Source organism: Oncorhynchus gorbuscha, linkage group LG24 (assembly GCF_021184085.1).
Source record: "Oncorhynchus gorbuscha isolate QuinsamMale2020 ecotype Even-year linkage group LG24, OgorEven_v1.0, whole genome shotgun sequence".
NCBI lineage: Eukaryota > Metazoa > Chordata > Actinopteri > Salmoniformes > Salmonidae > Oncorhynchus > Oncorhynchus gorbuscha.
The window spans coordinates 5845767-5865882 of record NC_060196.1 but is presented as its reverse complement, the minus strand read 5'-3'; the positions used below and the strand labels follow the sequence as shown (position 1 = coordinate 5865882).

The 20116-nt window shown below is 43.8% G+C and overlaps 1 protein-coding gene across 1 annotated transcript in view; it reads right to left on the bottom strand.

Annotated features, from left to right (window-relative positions):
- Positions 1-20116, bottom strand: part of fam13a (family with sequence similarity 13 member A) — a 96285-nt gene that overhangs the window by 11772 nt on the left and 64397 nt on the right. The window contains 6 exon segments of the mRNA XM_046327475.1: positions 2676-2829; positions 8719-8764; positions 9406-9473; positions 11483-11711; positions 12311-12508; positions 13915-13956. Coding sequence (XP_046183431.1) covers positions 2676-2829; positions 8719-8764; positions 9406-9473; positions 11483-11711; positions 12311-12508; positions 13915-13956 — 737 coding nt within the window.

Here is a 20116-nt window from a genome sequence, read left to right as displayed (position 1 = left end):
AGATGGAGGGAGGAAAAGAAGATCCAGCCCGGTCACTCTGTTGCATGCGAAAGGTGAAATGAGAATCCTAGTGCATCATTCCCAATGACAGAGACATTACACAGTAGTAGACAAGTCCTCTACTCTAACTAGCTCTATGTACGTGGAGCTGGCACACAGCAAATATCTGCTCACCATGACTGCAGTTGACACAGGCTGTACTGGGTAAAAAGTCTCATGCCACTGTACCATCCACCGTCCCAACCATCACTACTTCATCCATTCCTATTGCAACAACCTCATCTGTTTTCCTGCTTATCCCCTCTACAGGACACAGGTACTTACAAACACCTTACGCATAACAAAAACGCTCTTAGTCTCATGGCTCTATATTTAAAGGGGGGAGAAAGGACCTACTGCCAGACAAAAAGACTCCGAACATCACTCAAGTTCACTACCGTTTAATCCAACACTCAAAACCCAAGCTCTGACTAGCCCTGCTCTTCCTCTGGCTTCAAAAGATCCAAGCGTTCCAATTGCCTTGCCTGCGTTTAGGGGAAATGCTTCTTGTGATATGGGAACGCCATGTCATGGTCAATCATAAGCACTCCCCTGGGAGTTGTAACTCTCAGTAGCTCAGAGGAGTCTAAAGCATTATGCTTTACGTACCTCCTGTGGCATGGGATTCTGTTGTGCCAGGTAACACGTGGACTGTGACATCAAAACTGAACAAAGTCTGTTTTTGTCCTCCCTCACCTCTCCTCATCCATCCATTCCTGGCTGTGAGAGAACAACACCTGGTGATCCCCCACTCTTTCTCCAGAAAACACACACACACACACAGCCAAAACCCCTAACACCAAACCCACATTGGCTGCAGCCCTGACTGACTGCATAAGTTAGCATTTCTATGCAGACAGAGACTACCTGAATATGTATCAGTCTATCACACTCACTTTGGAGCAAACAAGGACTAAGCACCAGGCTTACACAGTGCTCCTTAGCCGAATAGGACAAACATGTCTCAAGCCCTACCACTAGAGGGCATCTGAGTGCTTTTTGCACAGTTGGTACTGTACTGTACTAGAGACCACAATTCAAGACAAACAGTGCTGTTTGAGTTGGAATGAATACTGAATCCAAAGGAAATGTTTGAACAATATTTTCCTTAAGGTGTGACCTATTTCCATTGGGGTTAGGCAGTTTGCGTTTGGCATGACTGCAGCCTGCACCGAGCAACGCAGGAAATTATTTAGTCTCCAATGCTCATGTTACTATAAAAAACGGTGCCCATGCATGTCCCTTCAAGTCTGAAACTGCAAGTGGACTTATTTCAGGTAACTTGCCCTGTGCAAACAAACATAAGCAATCTAACAACTCTGCATTCAGTCTCTAGTGTACAAAAACACACTTTTTTCAAACTCCACCCACCTCCGACCTTTCTTTCGCAATCTCTCACAAAAACAATCAGACAAGTTGTGCAGCATCTAACAGCCTTTCCTTCCTGATACTCCAATCTCACTCAACAACATACTGCCAATAACTGTTGCACCATGGATTAAAAGCTTACAGAAAAAATAAAATATTTATTTTCTAATATCAAACTATTTTCTGACTTGGTTTAATCCCACAAAATCCACTGTATTGCAGTTATTTAACAAAGACATTGAACATTTTGAATGGCGGCAGAAATCTCAAGGTCCTTTTTTGACTTACATTTCTTTCTCTCTAAAAAATAATAAGCAGACTTGCCCATGATAGACTAATGAATAATATAATACCTCTGTCTATTTCTGTATAAACCATGCATGACCAATGAGATTCGAGACCTTGGCATGAATAAACAAATAGACACACTTCATTGCTTACATCCAATGCCATGTGCAGAGTTGATATCCAACCTTAATGAACACACACACTTATTGTTCCTAGGGTTAATCTAATCATGCAGACACTACACACACACACACACACACACACACACACACACACACACACACACACAAAAAACTAAATGCCAGGAGCTTTTGCAATATCAATGGGAAGACAATACATCCAGACCAGATCAAACAAGATCAATGTCAATCCCTTTAAGAAAAGATAAAACCTCAACGCCCCTTAAACAGTACAGTATTTTTCACCTGTAATCTTCCCCTTTAATGATTGTCGTTAGCAATCTGGAAGCTATTCACAACCCACAAACTGCCCAATAACTGCCAACCAAAAGGCAAAACATGCCAGCAGCATGTGCAAACCGTAAATACTCACTCTTTCACTCTTCAATAACTCAAGGTATCAGCACGGCAACACAATATTTATTCTATGCTGTTCCCATCACTTGTAAACAGAAAAACTCCATGTGGTCTGATGAAACAGGAGCTACATTTGTCAAAAAGGCACAAAAAAAGCTCTGCTATCTAAATGCAATATGCTAGGCCAAGCTGTGTACACAAGCACAACACCTTCAGTAATGGTGCAGCTTCTCCAGATATAGAAGCTGAGAGACTAAGAGCATCGGAGTCCATAACTCTTCTTGAAGACACAGAAGGAGCCACCACAACAAGAGGAGGAGCAGAAGGAGCAGGAGGGTTGCAGCTGCCACCCAGACACCCATGTGCTGCCTAGAAGGAAGGGAAGGACTGACGGAGTGTGTGGAAGATGGGAAGAAAGGCTGGGGGGGGGGATTGAAGATTTACCTCCCCAGTTGTTATCGTCAGTCAGCGCCGACAGGTCCAAGCGGGGTACGTCCTCGCCACATTCCTGGTCCGAACTCCGGCCGATGACCCCCCTCCTGTCGGCCGTTTCACAGCTACTAGGCAGCTCCTGGATCTTCATACTACTGAGTCGTGTCTGCACAACCACGGAGAGACACAAAACAACAAGGGCTGGGAGTGAGCATGCTCCTTAAGTTCAGCCATACGCTGCCTCTGCCTGGCCCAGCCTACCACAGCCCTTGCAGGGAGGTTGACAACACTCCTGATTGGTCCACCGGGCGTGTCTGTGTGTGTGTGTGTGTGTTTTGCCCCTCCTCTTTTCCCTCTGGGTTCCCACCCCTTCCTTTCTCTTTCTCTGTGCATATGCACTGATCCTTTGGAGTGGTTTGCCTCACAGTAGCCAGAGCAGAAGGGAGGGGGAGAAAAGGAGGAGGAAAAGAAGGAGGGAGAGTAGGAGGTATGGCAAAGAAAAGCAAGCAGATTATTCGCCAGACGCCAGCACACAGGCAGAGATTTTTTTCCCTCTCTTCTGCTGCAGAAAGACATCCTTGCCTTGGATCATGGAGCAGTTCTCTCTTCCTCTTTGGGCTCTCGCCTTTCCTCCTCTCCTGTGCTCTCTTTCCCCATTGTTTTTCTTTCCCTCTTCCGAATCCCCCCTCTCCCAATCATTTTCTACCCTCTTCACCTTCCCTCCCCCTTATCTGCAAATACCATTATCTCTGTCGTTGTACATTGTATCTCTGTCGTTGTTAATCAAATACTCTTTCAACATCTCCCCCGTTCTTAGCCCTTTTCAATGCACAACCAAATGGAAGCTTTTTGACCATAGCACTCAAACATCCTATCAGATGCCAGCCTAGCAAAACGTTAACAATCCCTCACCATTACCGAAAGTGAATTCAGATGGTGGGTCATGCAGGCAGGGCGTGCGTCCAAAACAGACAGGACTTTGTGCTAAACTGGGGGGGGGAGCTAGCTTCCCCCCACTTCCTCTCTAGCCTCTGCCTAGGCGTGGGACAGAGTTATTTTAGGAACAGATCAGGGATTAAAACTGCCCCAGCCTCATAAATGCCACCTATAAAAGGAACTGCCATTGAGGGTGTTGTGTAACTGGAGGGGGGGGGGTGCAGGGGTGAAAGGTCAACGTTACTGTAATGCCAATGATAGGGAGTTATCAAGTGCTCTCAGCTGTTGACTGGCAAATAGCTTTGATGTGACTGATAGTTGGAATTTGTCCCAGTCACCCAGATATCCAACGCTGGGGACCATAGACCATGTAACAACGCACATTTAAACACTCTGAATCTCAATCTCAAAATGTCCTTCCTTTTCACTCTTAATCTCGCCTTTCCTACCCTTCAGTCAAGGAGCATGCTATCATTGTTTACTAGGAAAGTGAATTGTGGCCACACAGTGTGTGTGTGTGTGTTTTTGCAAACATGCGTGTAGCTGGAACACACACACACACTGTGTGTAACAGGACACCGTCAAAAGTAATCTAACCCTCGTTCTAAAAAAGCGAGTGACTCTCAGATTCAAAAGCACCTCATGTTACAGAACTCAAGCAAACAAACACTTCAGAAGGAAAACAACTACTACTCAACCCCATAATCAATGACAACTCATTTAGACTCATTTGATTGATATGGGGCCATTACCAGGCTGTGATGTCAAACAATAGAAACCTCTTGACTCCATCTGAAGTTGTGAAGAAAGAGCTGATTACCTTGAGATGGACTGGGGTCAAAGACGTCCAAAGAAGGACAACACTGCTACAAAACATGTGTTCTTTGCCCCTCTTCCTTCAACTGTTTCAAAGCACACTACTTCTTACACAACAATGCACCCCATGTCATTTCTGCAATTCAGATCTCTTTCGGGTACTGAAACTAGTCCCCCTGGATACCACCAAACGGTTCATTGACATGCAAATTAGGGCAATTTAATCAAATACTTTCAAAGCATCGCCCCCCCCCATTAGAGGTTATGCAGAGAATGGACTAGAAATGTAATGTGATCAAATCACGTTTCACACATGGACGAGCTAATGATCGGTTTGACTCAATCTTTTTCAGTCACATGAATCATCATCCTTATTGCGGTTAATGATCACATTGCTGTAAGAATAACAATAAAAACTATATGATATATAGTAGCAGTCAAAAGTTTGGACACACCTATTCATTCGAGGTTTGTTCTTTATTTTTACTTTCTACATGGTAGAATAATAGTGAAGACATCAAAACTAGGAAATAACACATATGGAATCCTGTAGTAACCAAAAAAGTGTAATATTTTATATTTGAGATTCTTCAAAGTAGCCACCCTTGAGTGTGCAAAGTTGTCTTCAAGGCAAAGGGTGGCTACTTTGAAGAATTTCAAATATAAAACACATTTTTATTTGTTTACTACATGATTCCATATGTGTTATTTCATAGTTTTGATGTCTTCACTATTATTATACAATGTAGAAAATAGTAAAAATAAAGAAAAACCCTTGAATGAGTAGGTGTGTCCAGACGTTTGACTGGTACTGTATAACACTGTATTACTTTATTTTTTTAAGTATTAATGTACCATCACAGTAGTCATTTTCAGCAAATGTTTCTATCAACAAGTCTCTGGAAAATACTACACACAACAGAAATATAAAGATCTGTATACAGTCCCTATCATTTCAGGATTAACCCAGACTCACTAGAAGACAGAGCAGCTTGACCGCGACGACCACTACCCTGGCTGGAAATATCACTGCCACACTGACTGTACATAACCTACTGCACTATAATCCTTTGTCCTAGCACAACTCAACTACTGATCACATTACATCATCACTAGTCGCCCTGGGTAGAGTGATGCAGAGGGAGACCAGGGTACTAGCATTCAGCATTGCAGATAGAAATTGTATGAATAAATATAGCTAGTATGATTCCTTTACTCTAAATGTCAGTGAAAGACATATCTGTTCTACTAAATATATTTCTATCTGAACGTTCCACAATGTTGTGCTCGGGCTTTGGGCTTGGATTTGTCCCACAGTGGGTGTTCTTTCCATTGTTAATCTGTGTGTTAGGGGTTTTATAGACAGGCGACACACAAACACATGATGGATTTAGGAGGATGAGGCTGGGGTGGTAATGACAGACACAGACAGGGTGGAGAGAAGGGGCTCGTCTGGGAGGGTAGCATCACATTGGATGAGGAGGCTTGATACACAGCCACAAGTGACACGTACGCTAGAACCCGCACACCCACACGAGCAACAACCCCCTTCACCCACATTTTTGTGATCCATTATTACTACAGTACAATCCTGAGATTGTCACAATATTATACAGATGCAAGAAATCAGACTCTCCACCAAGTAAGCGTCATGTTGTTTCTTTGTTGGAGGGGGTTGCTCAAATTGACATGCTGTCCAAGCATTCATCCAAACACATAAGATCCCTTTGACAGTTGAAATGTCTTTTGCGGCAGGGTACTAAGCAGTACAGTACTGTAGGCATTACAGATAAAGACAAAAGACTTGTTTGTACAGTTACATTCCAGGTCCCATTGATCTGTACTGGTTTCAGTGGTCCATAACTGATGTGTGGAAGTCTTTAATCTCTTAAACCAGTCCTTACTCCCTGTACCTCCACTGGCCTTGGACTGTGTGTGAGTATTGGGGACAGGGCTGAGAACGTGGTCACACACACACACACACACACACACACACACACACACACACACACACACACACACACACACACACACACACACACACACACACACACACACACACACACACACACACACACACACACACACACACACACACACACACACACACACACACACACACACACTCTAGAAGCCATTCTAGGTGTCATCAGGTTAAAGAGGCTCAGGCATGCCACACACTGATACACTTCAGAGTGTGTGGTGACCGAGGCCACCACTCACTAAAGCCAAGGCTGTAAAAGACTCTGTCCAAAAACGTTTCATGACGGTGTGAAAGCCAAACAGGTCAAATTAACATGTTTCTCACATCTTTCACGTTGACTTGAGTTGCTTCTAGGATAACAAGCAACATACGGATGAAGAAGCGTTCCATCGTGCAAACGACTGAAACACTAGAAGGTTGTCTTTGTTATGAAGAACAAACGACTGAAACACTAGAAGGCTGTCTTTGTTATGAAGAACAAACGCCTGAAACACTAGAAGGCTGTCTTTGTTATGAAGAACAAACGTCTGAAACACTAGAAGGCTGTCTTTGTTATGAAGAACAAACGCCTGAAACACTAGAAGGCTGTCTTTGTTATGAAGAACAAACGCCTGAAACACTAGAAGGCTGTCTTTGTTATGAAGAACAAACGCCTGAAACACTAGAAGACTGTCTTTGTTATGAAGAACAAACGCCTGAAACACTAGAAGGCTGTCTTTGTTATGAAGAACAAACGCCTGAAACACTAGAAGGCTGTCTTTGTTATGAAGAACAAACGACTGAAACACTAGAAGACTGTCTTTGTTATGATGAACAAACGACTGAAACACTAGACGACTGTCTTTGTTATGAAGAACAAACGACTGAAACACTAGAAGGCTGTCTTTGTTATGAAGAACAAACGACTGAAACACTAGACGGCTGTCTTTGTTATGAAGAACAAACGACTGAAACACTAGACGGCTGTCTTTGTTATGAAGAACAGTAAACTTTAGTTACAGTTTAAACAGACAACATAAAACTGAGCTTCAACAATACCGTTAAAAATATGCTTTAAAACAACACATCCATCCAGCCTTTGGCTGCATCCCAAATTCCCTTCATAGTTCACTACTGTTGACCAGCGCCCCTAGGGAACACAGCCTCGGTCTTAGTAGACCGATCAAGAGCACTAATCTACTTAGTACACTAATTGGACCTGCTGTCAGTAGTACGCTCGGATGTCACTAGGTGCTGGGATCCCTCATGCCACCACCTCTGATCTGACACCAACAACCAGCAGAGAGGTTGGCACAATGACACTGTGCCACCATGCCAGGCACAGACTGCATCTCAGTGGGTGCAGCTTGTTCTGAGGTGGTGAATGTGGAGGAGGTGGAGACAGAGAATTGTGTCACTAAGACCCATCTGGACTGTGTGTGTGTGTGTGTACAGTTCTGTTGTAGAGTCACATTAAGTGTAACAGATTAGCCTACTGTACTAGAAAGCAGATGGACCAGTAGATTACATAAGACTGTTTCCATCTGTATACAACCTTAGCAACTATGCTAAATAGCTTCAGCTGCTTCTGATGTTTTGAATAGCTACACAGTGCTTCACATTCTGAAGTGATGCAGAGCTGCAGTGGAAAACGTTGACAGCATTTCCCATCAAGATGTGTGGATAAGTCGGTTTTTTGTGTGGTCGATTTTCATTCAAGGAAAAGCTCAAACTTTGTTTTGGTTTCTTTTCTACTTCTTTCCATATTGTGTCAATAGTAGTGATTCATTATTGCTTAGCTGTCAATCTCTCAAAGGGATGTTTGCTTTTCCCCTAAAGAGAAGATGTTTGGCTGCAACATTTTGACTAGCAGAGATGTGGTAGTTCCACATTGCAGTGAGTGGACCAAAATAGTATCTCATTTATCTGCTCCAGTTGTTCATTGGTCAGGAACAAACTCTAGATGTTCCTTCAGACTCCTCCTATTCCCCCAGACCCCTCCTATTCCCTCAGACCCCTACACTCCCAAACAATCACCTAGTCTACTGAGAGACTCTGGCCCTATCTTCCGCAAGCAGTGTGAACACAGGAAGCCTAGGAGATCTAGCATGTACATGCAGGGAATTTCAGTGAAAGAGGAAGAGAGAGAGAGGAGATAGAAGAGGGAGAAGAGAGAGGAGAGTAAGAGAGAGAATAAAGAGAGAGACAGAAAGAGAGGAGAGAGAGAGAGAGAGAGAGAGAGAGAGAATAGAGAGAGAGTGTGAGAGAAATAGAGAGAGAGAGAGAGAGAATAGAGAGAGAGTGTGAGAGAATAGAGAGAGAGAGAGACACTCAACTCACCCATGAAGGAGTCAGAAGACTGGGGTCCTTTCTTTGACTGTCATTTCTGATAGAGGGGTGAAAACATAGACATGTTGCGTCACCTTTCCTCATGTGAGAATCACATCCTAGCAAGGACACGGGTGCTTTCCACCCAGCCAGGAGCCCGTAGAACAGCGTGCCGAGTTGAGTTTAGGAAGGCTCTCTCGCCCCCTAACTCCCCAATGTCAGCGGCATTCTCTCAAGTCTATCAGATTAAAAACTTTGTTAAATAAATGTTGCCCGATAAAGACAGGTTCTGTGACACAATGGGACCAGGCCTCAGGGAGTCCGTCAGAGCCTTAGCAACACAACAATCCTTCTTTAAATAACAATGTCACATTACCTTAGTACAGTGTTTCCCAAACTCTGTCCTCGGGACCCCAAGAGGTGCATGTTTAGTTTTTTAACCCGAGCACTACACAGCTGACGGTCAGTTGATTACCTCAATCAGCTGTGTAGTGCTCGGGTTAAAAAACTAAACGTGCACCTCTTGGGGTCCCGAGGACAGAGTTTGAGAAACACTGCCTTAGTATCTAGATTAAGTAGTGAAAATGGTCGGTATTAGCTACTTCTGTTGGAGAACTTTGCTATCTGAATTAACAGGTGAAAAATGGTCAGTAGTAGTTACAAGCATTTTAAAGGGGGTTCAAATGTCACAATGCTTACCGGTTGTCTGATGACTCCATGTTGTTTGTCCCGGCTTCGTCATGTACTCTTGATATGCATTCTTTTAGCTGTAGAAAATAGAATACATAACATTTTATTACTCTCTCTCTAATGGAGATCACGGTATGTATCAATGTGCAACGCTGATCCTGACATGCTTCCATCAGACATCTATGTCTGGAGCAAAAATAATATTTCAGGGAAATTATGTTTGGAGAACATTTGACATAAACAGTGTGCCGAGACCCGGTTTACACAATTACACAGGATTTGTTACTCTGTTTGCCTTGGCCATTAGCTAAATAAAACACATATCAAATCTAGCAAAACATTTATATCACATTACTCATAAGTATCTATTTAAAAACAAGTCAACGAGTCAAATCACCAGTTGGTTATAGAAACAGGTTCCAGAACAGGTGGTGGAGTGGGGTGGGTCACACCAACTAACGAGGGGATGTAGTGTACAGCGTGTACTGTTCTATGGGGCTGTGGTGTTCTGTACACTATGACACCTCCGGGACTAACCCTCTGGGAGGCTTTGTAGGGCCTTAATGACTCCCCATGGGCTTTGGGCACGCTCTGCTAGAGTGCCTACCAGATGTGGGTTCCAATGTTATTTGTTTTTGTTCAAGTAGATTCGGTGCACTTGATTGAGCTTGCATGGAGCAACAGAAGTAATAGAACCGTCCCAAAAGTGCAAACCCCGACAGTCTAGCAGTATTCAAGAGAAAACAAATACTATTTGAGCCCAGGTCTGTTACAATAGCTACGCTCCTGTTACATCAGCCAACCCCCTCTGTCAGTCACTCCTAACACCCCTGTCCTGCCAGCCAAAGTCAAGACATCGCCACTACAGTATGTATGCCAGGATTTCAGGTGTCTTACTACCCTTTAAGCTGTTGCAGGCAACTGTTTGCTGACAAAGGATTCTCTGCTGCATTTGATACATACCGAGGCTGCATCTCAATTAGCAATATTAAAATACTGGGGAACCTGGTTTAGTCCGCCAGCAGTTTGGAAGCATATTTGAGACAATGATGTAATGACTTGAGGTAGACAATCCCATACCCTCCAGCATAATGAGACAATTAAAAAGGAAACATACTAAAATATGCCGTGAGGGCCTACATTTTGAATATCAAATTCAGCCTTCCAAGAGTCCAATATCATATTGCGACACACCTGATGTTATGGTATGTTTTCTTAATTTGCTATGCATTTATTTTGCACACATAGACAACGTCACTGAGGTCAGCAGTAATTACCTTAACTCCGATACAAAACACTGTTCTGAACATGACAGTCTGGAACCCTGAACGACAACAAGCCCTTTTGCTACACAACAACACAGTACATGTGTTCCTTCCTCTTCTCCAAAAGCAAATGCTAATTGAACCTCAGTGAACCTTGTTAACGCCCTGCCCTGCAAGTTAGAGTGTTCCAGGGAGGGAGGTTGCCTCGCATTTAGCGAAGCGCTAGAGCACGCTGCCTGGCCTATCACGCACCTCTCAAGCCTATGTAAGATTGATTAGGAATCCAGCCATTGGCGGCTATGCTGATGTTTATGCCAATGTTCTCTATCTACCTCCATCTCTCTGCTGTCCCCGATTTAGTAGTTCTTGTGAAACATCACCAATTACTCAGCAGTGACTCATAGCAGCCATTAAGAGTAGACGGGGGTTGGTGGTAAGCCAGACGTCACACCAGCGAAGTGAAAAACACCACAGTGGCGTAGACCTTGTCTGCATCACAATGTTTTGTGGGAGAAGAAGAGGGAGGATTATGAGAACCAGGGTCCAGGGAACTTAAAGGGTCAGGTTGCTCTTTGGGAGTATTAAACATGACACTATTAAAATAAATGATGAGCGTGCACCGCAAAATAAGCAAACAAGTTTGCTTCAGAGATTTGGTAAACAGGAAGTAATTGTCTTAGATGTGCTGTTTTGAATGTTTGACCTCCACCTGAATTCAACAAGGGACCTGCATGACATGGCAACAATAGACACACATCTGCAATGAGAAGGAGCGAGAGAGACACAGAGAAAGAAAGAGAGGAGGAGAGAGAGTGACTTACCGCGTGGGGGTCCTGGTTGTCACTAAGCTGGCCAAGCGTGGGGCTCTGGTGGCAGTGTTTAGGCTTCCTGGGTCTGGGGCCCTCGTGGTGGAGCCCTCCCTGGCTAGTCTGATAGTCCCTCCAGACTCCTTCTTCACCCACGCTGATGCCACAGCTGATCGTTCTGCTAACGCTGCCGGCCGCTGGGATGTTCTCCTTGTTAATGTCTCCTTCCCTCAGAGGCGAGGATCTGTTTTCAAATGGAGAGAAAGGAAATAAGAGGAGGAATCAAACTGACTCTCTCCCTTTCTCTCTCTGTAACAAAGCAGCCTGGGTTCCAAATGACAAGGTCATCGTACTTATACCTTGTACCCAGGCTAACGCCATGTTTAGAATGTGCGCTAATTCTATTTACAGAGTACAGTGGACTTGTCTTATTGACGTTGTATGGTGGGTGGCTGCACTAATGTAGTCCGCTAATCCATGTTTTCACTGCTTCTCCCGGCTCCATCAGGTTTCTATCAACAAAGATTAGCTTGGTAGCACAAGGACCCCAGACTCCATTATAACCCCAATGGACATGACCACTAGAGGCGCGGCCATTGGAAGCATAGAGTTTGAATTGCTAGAATTGACATTGGATCATAATAAGTCTCCCAGTGCACTGATATTGGTCAATCCAATGGTGGAAACTGCCATCGTTGATGCCGAGAACTCTGAGAATGTCACTCTGTTCGCAACAACTCACACACTCACAAAGGATAGACCAATCAACAACCGTAAAGGCAGATCCTACACCAATTGCGTGAGACAAATGTCCTATGTAAGGATTCATTCTATGGTCCATACCTGCTCCTGTCCCGGTGTCTCTGAGCCTCTTCCTGCTCCCTCTGGTGCCGACGTCTCTGCCGTGCCGTCGGGGTTACCACGGGCGACGAGGACCACCCGGTCCACTCGGAATCCTCCGTCGTACTTTGACCTCCTCCGCACATGTGCACATCGAAGAGATGCTGCTCCACTGCCGACCTGATGGTCCTCTCCAGAACACTAGAGAGAGAGATGGAGAGAGAGAGAGAGCAGAGGGAGAAAGGATGTTATTGAGAAATACGATATGCACCAGACAAAGCTTCTTCCGCAGCTGTCATTGAAACGACTGAAATAACTATGCTGCATGGTCACTACTATGTCCTCCTGGAACTGTTCATCGTAGTGAGTATATAATATAACTATGTTGCATGGTCACCACTATGTCCTCCTGGAACTGTTCATCGTAGTGAGTATATAATATAACTATGTTGCATGGTCACCACTATGTCCTCCTGGAACTGTTCATCGTAGTGAGTATATAATATAACTATGTTGCATGGTCACCACTATGTCCTCCTGGAACTGTTCATCGTAGTGACTATATAATATAACTATGTTGCATGGTCACCACTATGTCCTCCTGGAACTGTTCATCGTAGTGACTATATAATATAACTATGTTGCATGGTCACCACTATGTCCTCCTGGAACTGTTCATCGTAGTGACTATATAATATAACTATGTTGCATGGTCACCACTATGTCCTCCTGGAACTGTTCATCGTAGTGACTATATAATATAACTATGTTGCACCACTATGTCCTCCTGGAACTGTTCATCGTAGTGAGTATATAATATAACTATGTTGCCTGGTCACTACTATGTCCTCCTGGAACTGTTCATCGTAGTGAGTATATAATATAACTATGTTGCCTGGTCACTACTATGTCCTCCTGGAACTGTTCATCGTAGTGAGTATATAATATAACTATGTTGCATGGTCACCACTATGTCCTCCTGGAACTGTTCATCGTAGTGAGTATATAATATAACTATGTTGCCTGGTCACTACTATGTCCTCCTGGAACTGTTCATCGTAGTGAGTATATAATATAACTATGTTGCATGGTCACCACTATGTCCTCCTGGAACTGTTCATCGTAGTGACTATATAATATAACTATGTTGCATGGTCACCACTATGTCCTCCTGGAACTGTTCATCGTAGTGAGTATATAATATAACTATGTTGCCTGGTCACTACTATGTCCTCCTGGAACTGTTCATCGTAGTGAGTATATAATATAACTATGTTGCATGGTCACCACTATGTCCTCCTGGAACTGTTCATCGTAGTGACTATATAATATAACTATGTTGCATGGTCACCACTATGTCCTCCTGGAACTGTTCATCGTAGTGACTATATAATATAACTATGTTGCATGGTCACCACTATGTCCTCCTGGAACTGTTCATCGTAGTGAGTATATAATATAACTATGTTGCATGGTCACCACTATGTCCTCCTGGAACTGTTCATCGTAGTGAGTATATAATATAACTATGTTGCATGGTCACCACTGTGTCCTCCTGGAACTGTTCATCGTAGTGAGTATATAATATAGAATGGCAGTGTACTCACTTAGTCAGGTCAGATCTACACCGGACAGATGAGAGGTGGTTGCTGTGGAGAGAGAGAAAGAAAATAGTGAAAGAGAGAGAGGAGAGAGAAAAAGAGTGAGAGAAAGAAAGAAAGAGGGAAAGAGGGCGAGAAAGAGAGAGAAAGAAAAGAGTGAAAGAGAGAGAGAGAAAAAGAGAAGAGAGAGGAGAGAGAGAAATAGAGAGAAAGAAAGAGAGAAGGAGAGGAGAGAAAGAAAGAGAGAAGGAAGGAGAAAGAAAAGTGTGAGAGAGAGAGAGAGAGAAAGAGAAAGGAAGGAGAAAGAAAGGAGAAAGAAAAGAGTGAAAGAAAGAGAGAGAGAGAGCATGTTTTAAGACAGCAGAGAGACAGATGGTCTGAACAGGCAGTCCTCACAGGCTCCAAGGCTCTGTAGCTGACCACAGGCAGCCCTCACAGGCCCCAAGGCTCTGTAGCTGACCACAGGCAGCCCTCACAGGCCCCAAGGCTCTGTAGCTGACCACAGGCAGCCCTCACACCTCACAGGCCCCAAGGCTCTGTAGCTGACCACAGGCAGCCCTCACAGGCCCCAAGGCTCTGTAGCTGACCACAGGCAGCCCTCACAGGCCCAAAGGCTCTGTAGCTGACCACAGGCAGCCAGGGTGTGTGTGTTATGTATGTACATGTGTCTGTGTGTGTGTGTGCGTGAGTGTGTCAAAACGTCAGCCGTATTCAGCTCCTAAGGAGGCCCTCTGGGAGCAAAGTGGCTGGCTGCCATGGTGACCGGTAAGCTGTGATCGCACGTCTCCCCCTTAATATTAGTCTTTTGTTACACACACACGTGCACACAAGCACGCACACACACCTAATGAAGAGGACATGACAGGCCTTACATACAGTGAGTGACAGCAGATTGTCAGCTCCTCTCTCGTCTGACGTGTCTGTGTGTGTCAGTTTGTGTGGTGTGTGTGTGTTTGAGTGTGAGTGCGTCTGCTAGACCAGGTGACAGTGATATGGCCTACTACCACCTTCCCTTAAGAGATAGCATGCAGTGTCAGCACAGCTATTGAGGCCAGGCATACAAGGTGATTTTTCAGTTCAACAACAACATGAATATAGGTCATTACTAATGGCTTTTGGCACCATACTCTAGATACAGTATCTTACTAAATATGAATATTACATCTGTCAAATGTCAATAGGATGCTATTTAAGCTCCAACAGTACCAGGAAAGACCAGAGAAATTCACAGAAATACACACAAGCATGACTTCCTTCCTTCAGCTTGTGTGTGGGGGTACTGAGCACCCAACAATACACAATATTCTCCTTACATCTCATCCATCAGCATCAGTGTTGACAGTGATAGCGTGTGTGTGTGTGTGTGTGTGTGTGTGTGTGTGTGTGTGTGTGTGTGTGTGTGTGTGTGTGTGTGTGTGTGTGTGGCCAAGGTGAGGATGGACAAATGAGAGAGCTGATGGAGGAGAGATCAGAGTAATTATATGGGATTAAAACAGTGATTATAGAACATAGATGAAAAGTGTGTGTACGGTGTTAGTGTGTAAACAGAGCATAAAACAATGAACAGTCACATCAAACAAGAGATTAATTGAAGCCAAGCTTATCGCTTATCTGATTATCGCGAGGTAATTCTGATGACTTTTCAAAATGTGTACAATCAACACATTTTTTAGTCCGGCATGTTCTATTCTCGTTCAGTTCTAGCCAAAGGTTTTATTTTAAAACTGGGTTAACGGTAAATGTCGCAATGTCCCAAAAATAATTGACCAAAATGGATGACACTGTCAGTGTTGAAAAGCCAATTATACATCTTGTACCAAATGCTAGGGGTTAAAATAACTAACATGTATTAATGTGTCACCAAGATGTTATGGCCCATAATGTGTCACCAAGATGTTGGACACCGTAATATTTTGAAAGGTTAAAATTAATCAATCAATCAAATGTATTTATAAAGCCCTTTTTACATGAGCAGATGTCACAAAGTGCTTGTACAACCAAAAATAACTTCATATGTCACGAGGTACTATGGGTCATTTTGACACCAAAATATACTGAACCAAAATATAAAACGCAAAGTGTTAGTCCAATGTTTCACAAGCCGAAATAAAAGATCCCAGAAATCTCCCATATGCACAACAAGTTTATTTCTCAAATTTTGTGCACAAATTTCTTTACATCCCTGTTAGTGAGCACTTATACTTTGCCAAGATAATCCACCCACCTGACAGGTGTAGCATACCAAGAAGCTGATTAAACAGCATGATCTTTACACAGGTGCACCTTGTGCTGGGGACAATAAAAGGCCACTCTAAAAAGTATTGTCACACAACACTGCAGATGTTTAAAGTTTTGAGGGAGTGTGCAATTGGCATGCTGACTGCAGAAATGTCCAGCAGAGCTGTTGCCAGAGAATGTAATGTTAATTTCTCCACCATAAGCCGCGTCCTACGTTGTTTTAGTGTTCTAGAGAATTTGGCAATGCGTCCAACCGGCCTCAAACGCAGACAACACGTAACCATGCCAGTCCAGGACCTCCACATCTGGCTTCTTCACTTGCGGGATCATCTGAGATCAGCCACCCGGACAGCTGATGAAACTGTGGGTTTGCACAACCAAATAATTTCTGCACAAACTATCAGAAACCGTCTCAGGGAAGCTCATGCGAGTGTTCGTCGTCCTAACGAGGGTCTTGCCCTGACTGCAGTTCAGCATCTTAACTGACTTTAGTGGGCAAATGCTCACCTCCAATGGCTTAAACATGTTTAAGACAAGGGAAGGAACCTTAATGAATAAAGTCAAGGTCACCATTAGAGGGAGGCATCATTTGGATATCCTAGTTACCTTGTGATGGGGTGAATCGTAGTATTTATCAAACATATGGTAATAAGTACATAATAAGCATGTTATGACAGGTCTTTAATATTTAACCCTATTCATAATGTAAACGCTTCCAAGATGGACAATAAAGTTCTATTCTATTCTGTCTCCTGTTGTGTCTTTTGGACAGTACCATATTTATCCTGCTGCAAGGGCAGCAGTCGTTAGCCTGTTTACATGCAACCTAAACCTCCCAATGTGAAGTCTCTAGTCTAGTGTAACAACCAGGAGACTGGGAATGCCAACCCCATGCCAAGTAGCCTCTGTCCGGGCACAGCAGCGGGCAAAAGGGGGGCAAGTACCGGTAGGCTACCAATCCATTCCAGGATATGACATCACTGTCTGGAAAGGGATTATATGTACCACTGAGTTTAGCTATTAAAACCTTCCGCCCACTCTAGACACGTACATGTAACAAGCCTGGAATGAGGTGAGGCTGGGGTAGCGTCTCAAATGGCACCCTATTCCCTATTTAGTGCACTACTTTTGACCATGACCCATAGGGCTCTGGTCAAAAGTAGTGCACCTAGATAGGGAATAGGGTGCCATTTCGGATGCAGGCTTGGTGTGCAATGAATATGCCCTGTGGGTCGTGAACTGTCAAACAGTCGGCCCCTGGCCATGACCTTCCCTTACCGCAAGAGGAGCACACACGGTTCTCTTGACTGTCAACAGAATAAGAGACTGTGACTCAGGATCCAGAACCTCCATCTTAAAACAGAGACAAGAGAGAGATCCAAATCCAGGACTGAGAGCATTGTGATAAACACTTATTTCATGTTAGAGAAGTAATGATTCATTTAGGTTCATTTAACGTTTTTCCATCAGCTGGCAAGCCAACAACAAGAAATAGAAATATCATTATCATTATACTATCGTTATAACTAGGCCTTGGGTAGGTATCATTATAACTCAAAGCAAACCACAGGGTGGAATTGGAGTCAGATAATCAACATGGTTACAATCATTGGAGACCTATTTGTGCTCCAATACTGTAGTCATGGTGACAGACCAAAGCACCACAACAAATGTCCTACTGGGCATCTACTTCCATGGCAGAGCGCTCCACCGTGTCTTTATGGAGATGAACTGGTTAGACGGTGAGGCTATAAGGTTGCATCCTAAACTACACCCAATTCCCTTTATAGTGCCCTTGTCAAAAGAAGTGCACTATATAGGGAGTAGGGTGCCATTTGGGACGCTCCAGGTTACTTTTACTCTAGCTAACAAGTGAGTGAGTGAGTGAGTGAGTGAGTGAGTGAGTGAGTGAGTGAGTGAGTGAGTGAGTGAGAACGCTATGCTAAAAATGTTATAGGAGTGGGTCAGAGGCACTAGAAGTGCTAACAGCCCATTAAAAGCTGTAATATATATATATATGCCATTTAGCAGACGCTTTTATCCAAAGCGACTTACAGTCATGTGTGCATACATTCTACGTATGGGTGGTCCCGGGAATCGAACCCACTACCCTGGCGTTACAAGCGCCATTATCATTGAAAGCAAGTCTAAGAAGCGGTAGATGTTCTATGTGTGCCATTTCTATGCTTCCCATGCTTAAGTTTTTGCATGTTTTACTTTTGGTTTAGTACATCAACTGAAAGTACAATATTTTTGGTTATGGAAAATATATTTCACAGTGGGGTGGCAGGTAGCCTAGTGGTTAGAGCATTGGACTAGTAACCGAAAGGTTGCAAGATCGAATCCCTGAGCTGACAAGGTAAAAAGCGGTCGTTCTGACCCTGAACAAGGCAGTTAACCCACTGTTCCTAGGCAGTCATTGAAAATAAGAATTTGCTCTTAACTGATTTGCCTAGTTAAATAAAGGAAAAAATATATATTTCACAGTGGTTTAGATGGTACAAAGATTGTACTTGCTTGTTTTGTCACAAACTGAAATTAAGCAAACTATTAGAATTTTAGCAACCAGGAAATGGCGGAGCGATTTCTGCATAGGGCACCTTTAAAGGAGTATTTACAGTGTTATGTTTATAGTCTATGGGTCAGAGAGTGAATGTGATGTTCTAGAAGGAATGGGTGACCCATGTTAAGCTAACAGTCCAAGTGGTGGGCTACCAGGCAACAGGCATCTCCATGGAGCCACACATACAAACATTGATGCACACACATGTACACACTGACACACTGACACTGACACTGACACACACAGGCAGTAAACGTAGAGGAAAAACTCCCAGAGTCACTCTACAGGGGGCTTGAAACAGACCAAACATTAAATGAGACACATCCAACTCAGTGTGTGCGTGCCCAACATACAGGGATTCAAAAGGAAATGAACGTCCGTTCAACTAATCCAGTATTACACCACAGTCACTTATTAGCCAGGATTTAATCACCATAGAAAGGATACATGGTTGAAAGGTGAGCTTCTGTTTCTGACTGGGAAAGGATTAAGCTACCCTGTGGTACCCACGGTGTGTATGTGACGGAGAACAAGTAGACACTGGACTTATTAGAAAGCATGACTCACTTAAGGTTGCGTGAGGAAGAGAGAATTACTGTGCAGGGTAGCACATAGCCTGCCTATGTGCTAGACTGCCTATCACAGGCTGTGTAGTGGTAAACATCAGTCACTGTGGTAATGTTTCTCCTCTGTAGTGTCAAGGTCTTTGGCATCAGGGGTGGACTAGGAACAGAAATCATCCCTAGCATTTCTAACACACCGGCCCATATTTTTACTTGATACCCCCATACCGGCCCATTTTTATCCTCGAGGCCTCCACACTAGGCTTGGGCGATATACCGTTTATACCGTATACCGGAGTATTTGGAAATACTGGCTGTGCTATACCACTGCAAGAAACCTAAGATGTGTCAAATAAATGATATCCAGCTCAGGGCTCCAGCTATGCATTTGGTTTGCTAACTTGCTAGATGTCAAGATCAAGCTTCTTGGTTACAGCAGAGCCATTCAATCCCCTCCTGGGTCAAGATCCCTGTTGCCTAAATGGTTTTGTGCGTACCCAGTATGGTACAGAAACGGAAACCAGCCCATTTGTCCCTTGAGGGCCCCGACAGGCCCACTGGGCTAAAAATGGACCAGCCCATCTGGCATTTGCCCGTAATGCCAGATGGCCAGTCCAACCGTGTTTGGCATCCTTCATCATCATATACATTATGGCCTCTGAGCAATCACCATCGATGAGCGAAATCATTGTGAAAATATCAGATGTATGCTACTGGTCACGGTCTTGAACACATAACTAGGTATATGTGAAGGATGAAACTTGTTTAGGGTACATTTCAAAGGAGAAAAGGCCGAAGGAGGGTCTGTGCCAAGGCTTATGAACTTACTATAGAGTTCAGCAGG